General features: G+C 38.8%; 1 protein-coding gene across 4 annotated transcripts in view; it reads left to right on the top strand.

Annotated features, from left to right (window-relative positions):
• Nucleotides 1-15,224, top strand: part of camkvl (CaM kinase-like vesicle-associated, like) — a 60,098-nt gene that overhangs the window by 34,354 nt on the left and 10,520 nt on the right. Inside the window, exon 2 of one of the 4 annotated variants that reach the window (XM_079587747.1) lies at nucleotides 10,692-10,716. The exons of the other annotated variants lie outside the window; for them this stretch is intronic. Coding sequence (XP_079443873.1) covers nucleotides 10,711-10,716 — 6 coding nt within the window. The 5' untranslated portion in view covers nucleotides 10,692-10,710. The remainder of the gene's footprint in view (nucleotides 1-10,691; nucleotides 10,717-15,224) is intronic. 4 annotated transcript variants of the gene reach the window in all.

Genomic DNA, 15,224 nt, shown 5'->3' with positions numbered 1-15,224 from the left:
AAAGAAAGATGTGTTCGGAGTTTTGCTGGACCGGATCTTTGCCGCTCTGACTACGTCACCTTCATTGCTCTGGTTGGTTGTAGCGCTATCTTATTGCGTGCAGAGGGAATTTGAGAGACAACCATTTATCTCGCCCCTCGGATTAAGCCGCGTCTATGGAGAGTTGCCAGAATAAACTTGATGTAAGTCTGGCTTGCCAGGCTAACGCTGACAGGCATGCGCATGAATCACACGCTCAGAGCGATATTGTAAGTTACTGCATTATACATTTTTAACAAGCTAAATAATACAGCATGACAACTCAGTCTTACGTTTAGCTATGTCTTTAAACTATGATCATATTTCTGAAGGACAAAACATGAACTTTAACTATTGGCTTCAACTATCATCAAGTCAGCTGTCACTTTACTTTGGTGTGAGGCCTTGGAAAAGTGCGAAGCCCTGTACTGTCACATAATTGGCTCAGCCCTTGCGACTGCTCTAAGTCTGGTTCCCCTGAAACCCTCCACCTCCCCCAGCTCCACCTGCCTAGAACTGCTACAGGATGTATGTAAGTCTACTCTTGCAGCGGCAGCATATCTTACATGCTCACAGCAGCGTGTCTGTGTATTTATTGGCAGTATACTTGCTATAGCAAGCTCATATTTGCTCTGCAGCTGGAGCAATAATCAGCAGCGTAGCAGATCTATTCCGATAGACCAAAAACCTTGCCATATTCAATAACAGTTCAAGTTTGAACTCTTGTGAGTCTATTTTGTAATGAATCATTAAAAAAACAAATGTTCATGAGTTATAGATTTAGCAATTTTATACATTATTTAAACAAGAAATAAAGTTAAAGTTTACTTAATTTGCTATCCAGAGGATACTGTGTTTAGTATTATATATGTGAAAATAAATAAAAAGCAAGTTGTTGAACCAACACACTTAGTTGGTTCCTTGCATAATACAACATTAGCTGAGAAATATCTTTCATATATTAGCAAAATGAAATATGCTCAAATGAATCAGAACTGAATCTAATGGAATCAGATTCAAGAGCTTGTGAATTTGAATCGAATCCGGAAATCTGTAATGACACTCATCCTAAGGACACATTTATACACGTTCCCTGTTATTGTCAATTTTAGTACATATTTCCAGTTTTCCTGCTTGGCACATTTCCAGAAGGCCAGTGAGATTTTCATTTGAAGTTTGGTCCCTTTGGAAGTCCCTTAATATTTCATACGTCTATTCCAGCCACTAACTAATTACCCCAGTACAGTGTCAAGCCCTACAGTACAGAGCGAGAGATGAAACTGTGCTTTTGAATGACTGAAGGGGGGATGGAGGAACACATCACCGTTACTTTAGCTGGAGAGCTGTTGTGGCGTGCACAAGATCAGCAGTTTGCTTTTGAAAGACATCACAAATGTCGATACTGTCTTGTGTAAACTTTAGTAGTGTAGATTTGTCTCTGTTTCATCTTTTGAATGTTATTCCACATAAGCATTTCTACATCATTCTGGTTTGTATACTTTCAGAGTCAATGCATTAAAAAGTGTTCATAAACCTTAAATTATTAAAACATTCAAGGCAATAGTTTGCATGTCTTGTTCTGAGTTTAATCAAATTTATTTTAGTGTTTTAAAGTTATCATGGTGTAAAATCTGCCATAAATGACCATTTAAAGAAACTGTAAGAAAATTAATCCTGCATAAAAGACAACAAATTTCTAAACATGCCAGCAAAATCAACAACAGTAGTGAAAATAAAACAGACAAATGGGCAGTACAACCATATTAATTTTGTATGTCCCAGTGCATGCTGGAATGAGGGTGCATCTGAACTACAAAGCATTTTTTAGGTAAGGTATATTTGACCTAACAAAAAAAAATCAGCATTTAATTATTATTATTTAAGTTGATAGTTGTTTGAAATAAACTGAAATAAAGCCTAGTATACCATTGGTAATTTTTCATGATTATTTCATGAATTTTTTTACGTGATCTATGAATCATTTTTGCAGTGTACATGTTTGTTTGTTTTTTTTCATTGTCGCAAAGAGACTTGAAGGCAAAGCATTTAAAACAACAAGCATAGTACTAATGCCGAGCTGTTTTCTCTTGGTACCTTCCACTTAAATCATTTCAGGTATTTTCTCTCTCTCTCTCTCTCTCTCTCTCTCTCTCTCTCTCTCTCTCTCTCTCTCTCTCTCTCTCTCTCTCTCTCTCTCTCTCTCTCTCTCTCTCTCTCTCTCTCTCTCTCTCTCTCTCTCTCTCTCTCTCTCTCTCTCATCCTTCATCGTTCACTTTTAAACTTCTACTTTGTTCCCATATCCCCGCTGTCTTCTCTATTTCACTCGCTTGTTCTTGCTCTTTCTCTCTCTTTTTCCCTCTGATTCTCCCAGGAGCCCAACTGACCTAATTCTCCTCCGAAGACATGGCTGCACTCGCATGGGCGCGCAATGCTGTTTCTCACACTTGCATCTTTCATTTCCCAGATTCACCTCACCTTGTGAAAAAAACAATATTTTTTATTTCATCAGCTGCAGTAGGTCCATGCAATGTCCTCATTAAACTACCACAGAGCCATTTTTTCCATTCACAGCAACTTTAGCAAGGTGTTAGCGGTATAAAACTTTGTTTCTGGTGTGAGCTTACTTCCTCAGTGGACCCATTACTTATGTTTGTTGCCAAGTTCTTCATTAGCTTGAAGACCCTTCTTATAGGGAGGTCTGATTAATGAAGATTAAAGTTCTAATTTGGTGGGTGACTCACAAACCAAAATGGGTCACAAGTCTGTTCTAGTTAGTTAGAAAATAGTTAGGCTTATTACCATCATTTTTTTCCCTATATATTTATTGTTATTGATGCCAAACCCATGTGTCGATGCACATCATTATTTTATTTTTTAATTCATGTGCCCTCGTAATGTAACCTCCCCTTCCCCTCAAAACAACATCTGTTGTCTTCATTGGCGGAGGGTGGGGCTATATATCCTCCACAACTGACTGCAAACTACCATTCAGATCTGACACCATTTAGTTAGCAACGCCCAACTTCCTACGATCCAATCAATTCTCGAAGGAATCAAATCCCTTCTTACATTTTTCTCATTCCAAGGCTGCGTTTAACTCCACTTTTAGACATACACTCACAAACTTCTTTAAGCACTTCCCCATGGGGGAATCCTTACCGCCATTTTGAAATGTGTTAAACTTCTCAAGTGGGCGAGGGAAGTTTATTTAGACAGACCCTTGACCCCTCGCATAAATAGAGGCCCATAGAATGGCGCGTAAAACAAATTCATAAGGAAAAATGCTGTAAATAATAAATCAGCTCCATATCGGATTCCATCAAAGGCTTAGGACGTTCCATTTAAACACATTGCATGGGTTCCGCCAGTGGGAACTCGTGCAACATAAGCAATGACATACATCCAAGTGAACGAGACAGAGGGGAAGTTAGTGAGACCCGAAGCCGTTTCACGGATACACATCACAGGGAGGAAAAGACTATCATAAATTTCATGCTGACTTCAAATCATGGAGCTTTTCAGTAGCTAAGCTATTTTATTTCATAAGTATAATGGGGGTGTTATTAAACTTTAAAGTGTCAGAGATTAACAGAAATAAGCAAAATAGATATTAAAATGTTACCCTCTAGCTAGAAGATAAAGCAATTTACGAACACGTAGTACTCAGGTGAGGGAACAGGTTTACTGATAAATAGTTAACGGACTCCATTAATATATAGATCTGCAGCACAAAATACATTTTATAGAAGTTTAGAGGGAGAAGCATTGTGCATTTGTAGCTTGGAGATGGTAACATATTATTCATAGTCTCTTAAATACTATTATATTGCTGTACTCCAGTTTTGACAGTATGCGACCATGAAATAAGTCCGCATTATTACTTTATCCCATCAACAATCATTAATGCACTTTTTACTTCTCTTTTAGAGATGTTATGTTCATTTTATTGTTTTTTAAGTAGTTTGTAGCTTAGCCAGCGAAGATTTTTGAGTAGCTTGCCCAACACTGTGTTTGTGTGTGTTTTTTGGTTTGTTGATGTCTAATGTAAAACTATGACCTTGGATCTATATGATCTTGAATCTATGATCTACATGTGCTTATGGCTTAGAAAAACCCCAAATTCAAAATTAGAATATTGTGAAAAGGTTTTCATAAGCTGTAAGCCAAAATCATCAAAATTATAACAAATAAAGGCTTGAAATATCTCACTTTGCATGTAATGAGTCTATATAATATTAATATTAGTTTCACCATGTTCAGAAGTCTCACTTCTATAGCAAGCAAGCCTGAGGCTCATACCGCAGATGACCAGCTTACAGCTGCTGTATAGCTAATTTTTAAGATCATTCTAACTATATGGCATCATTATGGCTGACATATAATCAGAGGCATTTACAGTATTTGACCTATATTGACCGTATTTCAAAATTTCTGTTAGTGCATCATATCATTTAGCATTTTAGTGATTGTTACAAACAATGAATGACATAACAATTTTTAATTGGCTGTGTGCATAGCAGATGCTCTCCATTTCTGTTGCCAAATGTGACTTGTATAATAACATTCTACACAATGCCTTTGTTCAATGCTGTTAAAAATCCTAGGTTGTGTCCTTTATTCGGTCTTTCTTTTTATGTGTGTTCTTTACACATTTGGAAACAGAGGCTGAGCACGAAAAGGGGGAGCTGGGTAAATGAACAATTGTATAAAGGATCAAAGCTTCATTAGAAGAGATATAGCGTGGTGGAGACCAACTGTTTAGAGTACAATCACCAATTGGGGTTTGAGGGGAAAAGAATATACCACAGCTTCTGTAATGGTTAATTTTACATGAAAATAATAAAGTAGTGCAGAGTGGAGTAGCTGAGGCATTTTTCAAACAGAACCTTGAACAGTCTGCAGTGTTAGTTTAGCATCACAGCTGGTGAAAGAAAGTGCCAGAAGGATGTATGTGTGTGTGTGTGTGTGTGCGAGAGAGAGAAAGAGAGAGGAGAGAGAGAGAGAGAGAGAGAGAGAGAGAGACAATGTGAATGTCTAGGTGAGCTGAGTATTGTGGTTTTACTTGTACATGCAATTATCGATCAGTCTTCCTCACCATCATATACCAGATAAGTTTTTTTTATAAATCTCAGATACTATCGATAATTATTACACCATAAAGTCTTCCTATTCACCACTAAATTTATCAGCTGACAGGCCCATTTAATGACTATAGTAAACCATGAGAAGCTGAACCAAAAATACTGACACATTCGAAAGCAGAGCGCTTTGCATCAAATTATTAAGCTTAAATGTAATTTTTTTTATGTGATTCAATTCAATTACGTGCGATTAATTATATAAACAATAACCAGATGAAAAAAATAATTATGGTCCCTGACCTGTAAGCAAATTTAGCATTTTCCTTCCATCTGAAGTAGCACCTTCCTGTTTTTGCGGGTCTTCAAGCTGTTCCTTGCTTGGGTTGCACATGCGGCCTTGCGTAACATTAGGTGAGATGTATTTCTAAAGGAATGATCTGGGTTTTAACAAGTTCAGATTTATCGACAGCATTTGTGGCACTCTGTCGATTACCACAGACAATTTCTACTCATCCCTCAGCTTCTAAATTATTTTCAGTGGTAATTGACAGTATGTCACCAGTGTTTCCGATAAAGCTTAATTTGTACTAAACCGGAAACTTTCATTATAACGAGGTGCCTGATCGCATCAGTCTAACCTTTACAGTTTGTGCGACACACTTCAGTGTGTTTTGTCTCGTGAACCTGTCGCAGTTAATTGGAAAAGGCTGTCTTTGACTATAACAACTATATTAGACCTGACAGCAAACCCACAACCCATAAGGATAACTCCTCTCACATTTAAAAAGAGCATTTACATAGATGTAAGACAGAGAAGCAAAAATATGGCCCATTATAATAAATATTTGGGGTAAAGAGTTTAAGCGCTTATGCTTCAGTTTATAAAAAACAAACAAAATGTGTTCGTTACTGCAGTTATAAATATGGTTATGTATTATTAATATATGTTGTTTATTCATATTTTAAATTATCTTTTATTTTTAATGTTCAGCTTTCGTTTAAGTTTTAGTAATTCTGTTGCCAGAAATTGTGCAATTTTTATTAGTTTTTGTTTTTCTCAAATGTTTCTATATAGCTTTAGTATATTTTTATTTCAGTTAGTTGCCGAGGCAACATTTAACAATTTTGATTAAATTTAAATTTAATTTTGAATTTACGATTACCATCTAATATTTCGATTGTATTTTATTTCACCTCTATTTCAGTTACTGAAAAATATTTGTAATAGTTTAAGTTTGCACCATGGAACATTTTTTGGGTAAAGTGTAACAAAAACCCCATACTGATGATTACATAAATAATCTGTGTTTAAAAGTGTCTTAGTCTTACCCTGATTCACTACGGTAAGCCTCCAATCCTGATTTAAATTTTGAACAATTGGGTTCAATTTGGCGGGAAATTGCAGGTTTACATAATACATGTCCGTGCATTATTTTCATTATTGTCAGAATAGTCTAGTGCTGTGATAGTCGCAAAGTGCATTATTGTAAACATGTTTTTTGGGGGGGGTTTTTCAACTGAGGGAAAATGTAAAATGTCAAACTACCATGTTTTTAGTGCAGGAAGCCTTAACATTATAAGTGAGCATAAGGTGAAAACATAAAATGATTAAAAAAAAACAACATTATTGGATAAAGTGAATGTGGGTGGTTTTAATTTCGGAGTTACACGTGTGTGTGTGTGTGTATGCTTGTGTTTGTGTGTGTGTGTGTGTGTGTTCGTGTTCAGCTGAGAAAGTGCATCTCAGACCAAAACGCTGAGCAACCTGAATGTTTGTTCATAATACTGAAATAAAGTCAGAGTTAGTCTGTAAACAAGTGTATCTTTGCTCATAACGGCAATAAACGTGAGTTACTGCATTTCCTTCCAGAGATAATCCACTCAATGCTAATGCATAATTCATAAAAAAATATTAACCCTCTCAAGTCTCTATCAAGTCTCTATCACAACCTGTTTTTGGTCCTTATTCCAAATGTAAATCTGCTAATCAATCATCAAACAAGAATGAGACATTACGCTTTATTACTGCTATCCTTCCTATGTTTGTATCTCAGTTTTAGCTGTTCCTCACTCGTCAAATGGATTTTTGCTTCAGTCAATCGCTGCTTTTATCCGTAGGTGTCCATTGACCAGAGGTGACACACACCAGCTCCTGTTTTAGCTCCACTCTCTCTCCTCTGGGAGATAGACAGTATCTATAGCTGAAGAACGGCCTGTAGGGAGACAGAGAAAGGTAATGATGCGGATGTCTTGTATGTAGCCCTGGCTGTGCGAGACCCCAGGGACCTCATTTAGATTCTGCTAGGACACAGGCATCTGTGTTAAAAAAGCAGCAGAATTGCTGAAAGAAGGATCTCATGAAGGGCCCTTTTACCACAGCTGCCAGCATGCTTTAAAAACTCGTTATACAGAAAACCGGAGCAATAGTCACATCTCCTGCTGTACCGGGCCGGCGAGAAGCCTAGCTTCTTCTAGCTTTAAATGGCTTTGGTTATATTTGATTTCCGCCAATAGCTTTAATGTAACTTTTTAATGTAAAAAAAAGAACCAGGACCCATTCACAGCTCTGTGTTTCTGCCGCAAAGCAAATGGCACGGGCATCATTTTATCGAAATCCATTTATAAGGCTTCATTTGCATTTGTTTTGGAGCTTGGTTTTAAAATATGTCCATAATTCTGACAAAAAATAAATAAATACACCCGCTGTTCCTCCCTCAGACTGATGTTGTAAATTTACATCGGCGCACTGAGCAAAGTTTGCTTATTAAAAAGGCAAGTGTAAATTATTTTCTGCTCTGTTGTTGCTTGCAGACAGTTCAGTGATGAGGGAACCATGAACGATGTGGAGATCGCTGATTGTAATTGGGAGGAGAGTTCGCTCATGCAGCGAGCAGGCAAACGGCTTAAAAAGTAAATGCAACATTTGCATTGGCTTCTCAGACGCAGAAGAGAGTACAGCGAGCAGCAGGAGTGCCTCATTATATTGTGGCAAAACCACAATGAAATCAATTTGTGTCATCATTGGTAATGATTCCACTTAATATTAAAGACAATAGGAGCAGATTGAAGTCTCAGACAGAAAGACGAATTAATGCTTTGATGGCTTCTGTCTTTCTTATGAATAAAATCTGTCCTCCCACAGTCTTGTTGTACCTGCGGTCTTTTAACACAATGAGTTCCTCTCCTCTGCCTACACGAATCTCAAAATACCATTATGGATACTTTAACATTGCTTATGAATCATTGAACCGATTTTTAGAGTATATTTAGAGTTTTCATGTTATTTTTCATTCCCTTCCCACTGGAATAAGATGAACACATCAGTGGCGTGTAGTGGATTTTGTTCTATGCTATCAACAAGAAAACTTTTACGAATTATCTACTTGAGGCAAGCTGGTTGAGAACCCAAATGCAACTTTACTTCACAAACGTAGTCAAACACAAAATAAAGGCATGGCAAGGCATGAAACAAGGACAACGAGATGAAACATTCAATACTAGACAAAGACACAGGGCAAACATGAGGGCTTAAATACACAGACTAATTACAAGACAAGTGAAAAACACCTGTGAACAATAATCGGACGATTAACAAATGACAAGACACATGGCAGGATCACATGACAAACAGGGAATCACATGACAAGACAAAGAAACAAAACCCAAACCGTGACATAGCCGGTTTGGGTTAGAGATAGAGAGGATAGAAATTCTATAGAGGAATTCCGGCCATAGATATTCTGGAACTGCGGCGGCCATCTTGTCTGAAGACATAGGCACAGCAGGCATGACGTGAAGAGACTCAGACTTGGCAGGTTTGACGTGAAGAGACTCAGACTTGGCAGGTTTGACGTGAACAGTCTCTGGCTGGGCAGGCGAGACGTGAACAGTCTCTGGCTCGGCAGACGTGACGTGAACAGTCTCTGGCTGGGCAGACGTGACGTGAACAATCTGGCTCGGCAGACGTGACGTGAACAATCTCTGGCTCGGCAGACGTGACGTGAACAGTCTCTGGCTCGGCAGACGTGACATGAAGAAGCTCAGGCTCGACAGGACTGACGTGAACAGTCTCTGGCTCGGCAGACGTGACGTGAACAATCTGGCTCGGCAGACGTGACGTGAAGAAGCTCAGGCTCAACAGGACTGACGTGAAGAAGCTCAGGCTCGGCAGGACTGACGTGAAGTCTATATGCTCGTCCAGTCCATAGCGAAACATATCCTTCAATACAGCATCATCAAAGTCCACCCCATGGCAAAGCCACACAAAACTCCTCCACATACTCTTCCATAGGACGATTATCTTGGCTGAGGCGGAAGAGACGGATTGCTGGGTCCATGTTGTTGGTCTAGTATTCTGTTACGAATGATACACTGGAGGCATGCTGGTTGAGAAACCAAATGCAACTTTACTTAACAAACGTAGTCAAACACAAACAAAGGCAAGGCATGAAACGAGGACAACGACATAAAACATTCAATACTAGACAAAGACACAGGGTAAACATGAGGGCTTAAATAAACAGACTAATCTAAACAAAGAAACAAAACCCAAACCGTGACAAAAACAATATTATAACAATATGTTTTGTATTACATAGTATTTATTAAAATAGTATGTTCCTGTAGGTTAAATAAGATATGATAACAATGACAAGGTCATGAATTTGATTCCCAGAGAACACATGATCTAGTAAAATGTATATCTTGAATGCAAGTCACTTTGGTTAAATGTGTATGCCAAATGCATAAATAATAAAACATCAAAAAGTCACATTAAAGTCTCATTAAAAATGTAAATTCTGTTGTCATTTACTCACCCTCGTGTATTTGTTTCTGCTGTGGAACACAAGATAAAATATTTCAAAAAATGTTTCATGTTTTTTTTGTATATACTGTATGTAACCCCTCAGGTCATACTTGCCCCGCTCTGTGCGGTCCTTGAATCCGGGCACACTAACAAGGAGGCTAAAGACTGCAGCCGCTAGCGTCATTCGCTAGTGCACCTCTTGCGGCGCGTGATTTTTTCCCCCCCAAACCTATTCAGCGGAAATTCCGCTCTGCTGCCTATTCTAAAGATTTCATTGGTCATGTCAATCACTGTACTGATTGCCTACACCAAACACTGATCCCTAAACCTACCTATCACTGTAACCTTAACAAATGAAATTAGCTGCAGGGCGAGATTTGGTTTGGGGGGGGAAATCATACTATTGAGGCCAAGAGGAATGAGGTTTACCTGCACAGCTCTTACTAGCTGGTCTCCGTTACACTCACCCCCCCTAAACTTCACTCCCATCCGGGTCACGGCACCAATGTAGCCACTCAGGTCCTACTTGCCCCACTCTGTGCGGGCCTCAAACCCGGGTCTCCGGTGTGGGAGGCAGGCGCTGTAACAAGGAGGCTAAAGACTGCAGCCACTAGTGTCAGTCGCTAGAGAGTGAGGTTTACCTGCACAGCTCTTACTAGCTGGCTTCCAATACATATACAATGAAAGTTAGTGTAGACCAGCGCTGGTTGTTTTACACCATTGTCTTTCATTGTATAGACAGTTGAAACATTTCTCAAATTATCTTCTTTTTTTTTTTTTTACAGACGACAGGTTTGGAACGACATGAGAGTGAGTAAATTATGGCAACATTTTCATTTTTGGATGAACTACCCCTGTTTTTGACAGTGTAATCAGCTTATCGCAGTGATGTGGAGGCACTGCCTCCTTTCATGTGACTTTTCACCATGCTTTAGGACATTCAGTCTTCTCCTTCATCTTGTGGTGTTGATTATTATCTCCTCCAAATCTTACCCCCAGTAAACATTTGTGTATGTCACAAGTGGTCTATTCTCTCCCAGTTCTTTTCAATCTATTCTCCTTCCTGTTTATGCTCCCTGTGTCTTCACCTATGTGCACTTAAGCTCAGGGATCAGGTAATCATTCTAGTCACGTACATCATGTATGACCTACAGTAACAGGCAAAATCAACATCCATTTCTTCAGCATCAGTCCTTGTCAATTCGTAGCATTCCACCTGAAGGGTAACAGATTGATTTAATCCAGGCCTTCACTGCCCTTCCTGTATGGAAGCTGTCCTTTTGCATCAGCTCCAGATTTTTGAGCCTCCCTCCTGAGGAGCAGACAGTTTGGATGAGCATCTTGTGTTTGAATGAGAGCCTTTCCCTCCTCCCTCCCCTGATCTGTGGAGCATCCAGCTGCTCCAAGCAGCAGCCCAGCTGGACTCACTCAGTCTGGGTGGGGTTAACACTGCCCCCTTTAAATTCATGCCAAGGTCAATTCCAAGAATTCACCACTGAAGTCAGACATGTTATTGATTTTGGAGTCAGTCCAAACCATGGATGGGTAACGAATTCAAGGCTGTTTACACTTGGTATTAAAGTCTGTCTCGGGTGATCCGTTCACAAGTGGTCAGAGTCAGACCAAGAGAGGTCAGTGTGTTTCTGCATGTTGATATAGCAGAAAAAAGCTATATAGCAGAAAATATTTCAAAAATGTTATCTCACCACAAATGTGATGTTTTAAGTGTAAATTGGTTGACGAGTGTCAGTACATTATGATATCTTTTATATAGTATTCTTGTGTATGTTTTAGCAGGCAAACAAATTACATTTTAAAGAATACTCTGGTCACTCTTTTTTAGACAATTAAATTGAGTAGGGAAATTGAGCTTTCAAGCTTTAAAAGGACCAAAATATGATAAAAAGTCTGTATTAGGGCTCATAAAATATATTCTAAAGTCAAATGAAAGCTTTGTAAGACAATTCATATTCAGTAATATCATCGCTTTAAAATTGTCAACGACACTGACACTTTCAGTTGAGGAATAAACTTGAACTAAATAATGAATCTGCAGAGCTGCCTTACAACTACATTTTATCTGTTTTATAATTCATGTTTCATGGCGACATTCACCATCTGTATTGTTTGAAGCACTATATAAATAAATGTGACTTGACTTGTGTGAGGAACAGTCTAAAATTTAAGTCTTTACCATCAAATATTCACCCTAGTTCTCCTTTGCATTGTTTATGAGAGAAGTCGAAATGTCCAATTTGTGAACTAATCATTCTTATGAGTCAGTGAATCATTTGGTTCAGTTCACAAGAGGATGGGTAAATTAATTTGCATTTTTTAGTTGACCACTTGTGATCGAATCGGAAGTCGGCATGAAATGGAAATCCACTGTATCTTTATTATGAATGATTCATCCATGAATGTTTCTTCTTTTTTTTTTTGACCTTACAATTTTTAATTAAAATGAATCTCTGGTGTCATATGTCTGACTTCTCCAATCATTTACTTTACTTAAACCCTGCCCCTGTCTTACAATCGACAACAAGCTTGCATTCAGATCTGCCTCCATCCACTCAACAACTGATGAATTGAACCAAGTCACCTCCATACTTTTTTTTTTCCTTTTTGAAAATTCGCTCGGATTTACGTCACAATACGGAAGTAAATATCTGACGCTATACTTTCATTGCATCACAACTTTAATACTAAGTGTAAATGGGGTCCTGTTTATATTTCTCTTTAAAGAAAACTTCCAGAACTCTGTGATAAAATTGTAATTGTAACAATTAAAGAAGCTGAACAGAATATTTGCTTTACTAATTCAGATGAGTCTTTTCTCAATATTTTCCCTTCATCCGAGGCTCTGGCAAATATTGCGCTTAGTAGTGCCAAAATTCTGTTTCAGAACACCAAATGCATAATAAACCCAGCAGGATGATAATGATTATGGTGTTTGTCTGTGAGAGGTGGACGTGAAAGCGGGACTGCATGCTATAATTTAGCACCAGATTAAGCAAGGGGAAGAAGGGAGGACATCAAACTTCTACGCTCCATGCTGTGACTTTTGAACTTGTTGCTGTGCTGGATTGTGAGGAGGTGTGTGTGCATGCCTGTGTGTATGTGTGTGTGTGAGTTTGGGTTCAGATGTGTTTGGAGAACAGCACAGCTCCCTCTCATCCATCCTGTGGGATTGGCTCTGGTGTTTAATGTGTGTGCCTCTGGAGATGAAGATTCATTGCTTTAATAAGAGCAGTACAGACAGGAGAGAGAAGAGCGTGCCATTACAGAGAAGTGTCTTGGGGAAGGCTGATGGTGAGGGTCTTATGGTCTTTAATGATGGAGGGAGAAATCTGTTGCAAGCTAGTCTTTGTAGAATTAAGGCACCCCTCAAACCCTTTGTTGCTTCCTCGTCTTTTGTCTTGTATCTTTCTTGAACTCGGTCTCCAGGCTGGAGAGTGTCTCCAGAATGTTCGAATGCTAATTTTGGATTGTTTGTAAGGGGTGGGCGTGTGCAAAAAATAGCCATTATGAATATGCATGGACCCTCAATTAAAAAAACATAAATTTTGCCAGCGCTGATCTGAGAAATCACAAGCTCTGAGACAGTAATCCTTCATCCCACCGCATCCCATAATGGTCATCGTTACAAGATTGCCTTTTTTCACACCGGAGAGAGAAGGATGTGCGATTCAGTACGCGTGCACAAGTTCTGTAACACAGGGCACGTATTGAGTGTAACTAATGAGCGAGGACTGTCAAATGTGATCCATCCTTTCAGTGCAAGGTTCCCATCAAAATATGCGCATCACTACCCTAATGTAAGCATGTCACCTTCTGTATTTGCATCCAGCTCCGGAGGGAATCCAAGCTCGATGTGAATATATCTTGTCAACGCGTTTATACCATACGGAAAGAGTGTTAGAAAGTGCCTGTAGGAGGGAAGTAGCAACTCTGGGCTGGCTCATAACTTCCTGCACTACACAGTGGCCTATAGTCATCCAACAATGACAAGTCATATTTATTCAAATTAGCTATTTATTATCATAAAAGTATGTGTTATTGTATTTAAAACATATTCGGATAGTTTTATAACAAACAAAAAAACATTTATTTATGTTTTAAATACAATAATTTAATGACACATATATACATTGTACACTCACTAGCCACTTTATTGGGTACACCTTGCTTGTACCAGGGTTGGATCCCCTTTGGCTTTCCGAACTGCCTCCTTCGTGGCTTAGATTCAACAAAGTGCTGGAAACATTCCTTAGAGATTTTGATCCATATTGACATGATAACATGAGTTGCTGCAGATTTGTCAGCTGCACATCCATGATGCGAGTCTCCAGTTCCACCACATCCCAGAGGCTCTCTATTGGATTGGGATCTGGCGACTGTGAAGGTCATTTGAGTGTCGTGACTCATTGACATGTTCAAGAAACCAGTTTGATGTGATTTGAGCTTTGTGACATGGCGTGTTATCAAGTAGCCATTTACAAGCCATTGACACAAGGCAGGATGGATCCATGCTTTAATGTTGTTTAGGCAAACTTCTGACCTAGCCACCTTAATGCCGCAGCAGAAATTGAGACTCGCAGACCAGGTAACGTTTTTCCAGTCTTCTATTGTCCAGGTTTGGTGAGCTCATGTCCCCACGAGCTCTGCAGCCCTTTATATTTCAGAAGCAACGCATACCCTCTGTGCCACAGTTCTGAAATGAGTGTTGCATTTTTAAGATGACATGTCAAGTTAAAAATAGTTTAACATTTTAAAACACGTCTGTGTTCTGTTTCACTGTGCTGCGCCTCATCTAGTTAAATTTGAATGCAAGAAGACATCTTATGTAAAGACCCCCCTAAGAAACGTGTCTGATTGGGGTCAATCCCGAAACCAGCCAATTCAGGAAACTAGTCGATTTTAAAACTTTCCATTTGCCTTTCCAAAGAAATCTGTCCATGGCAGTTCCTTATATTCTTTGTGCATGTTTTAAAAAAAATTGCACATGAAATATTGTCACAACATTATGTTCTCATCTTGACTACATCTTAATTTAGACACAAGTCCCATGACTATCTGGCGCTCTTGTAACATGTTTTTAGTGTGTCATATTTTATTTATTGAAATGCGGAAATGTTCTAACAGGCCTGTCACAAACAAATCATTGTGGCACAAATTTATTTTAATTAAATGTTATGGAGTTGTTTGCGTGGTACCAGAAGGCAGGTAACAGAAATAGCTATGCAAATATAACAAACATGATATCTCAGAAGTATGCGTAACAATGCCATGTTGACTTTGGTGAAGGATGAACAGCTGTC

Source organism: Phoxinus phoxinus (genome assembly GCF_949152265.1).
Source record: "Phoxinus phoxinus genome assembly, chromosome: 18".
In the NCBI taxonomy this organism is placed as follows: domain Eukaryota; kingdom Metazoa; phylum Chordata; class Actinopteri; order Cypriniformes; family Leuciscidae; genus Phoxinus; species Phoxinus phoxinus.
The sequence above is the reverse complement of the archived record's forward strand: the minus strand, read 5'-3'. Positions and strand labels throughout refer to the sequence as shown.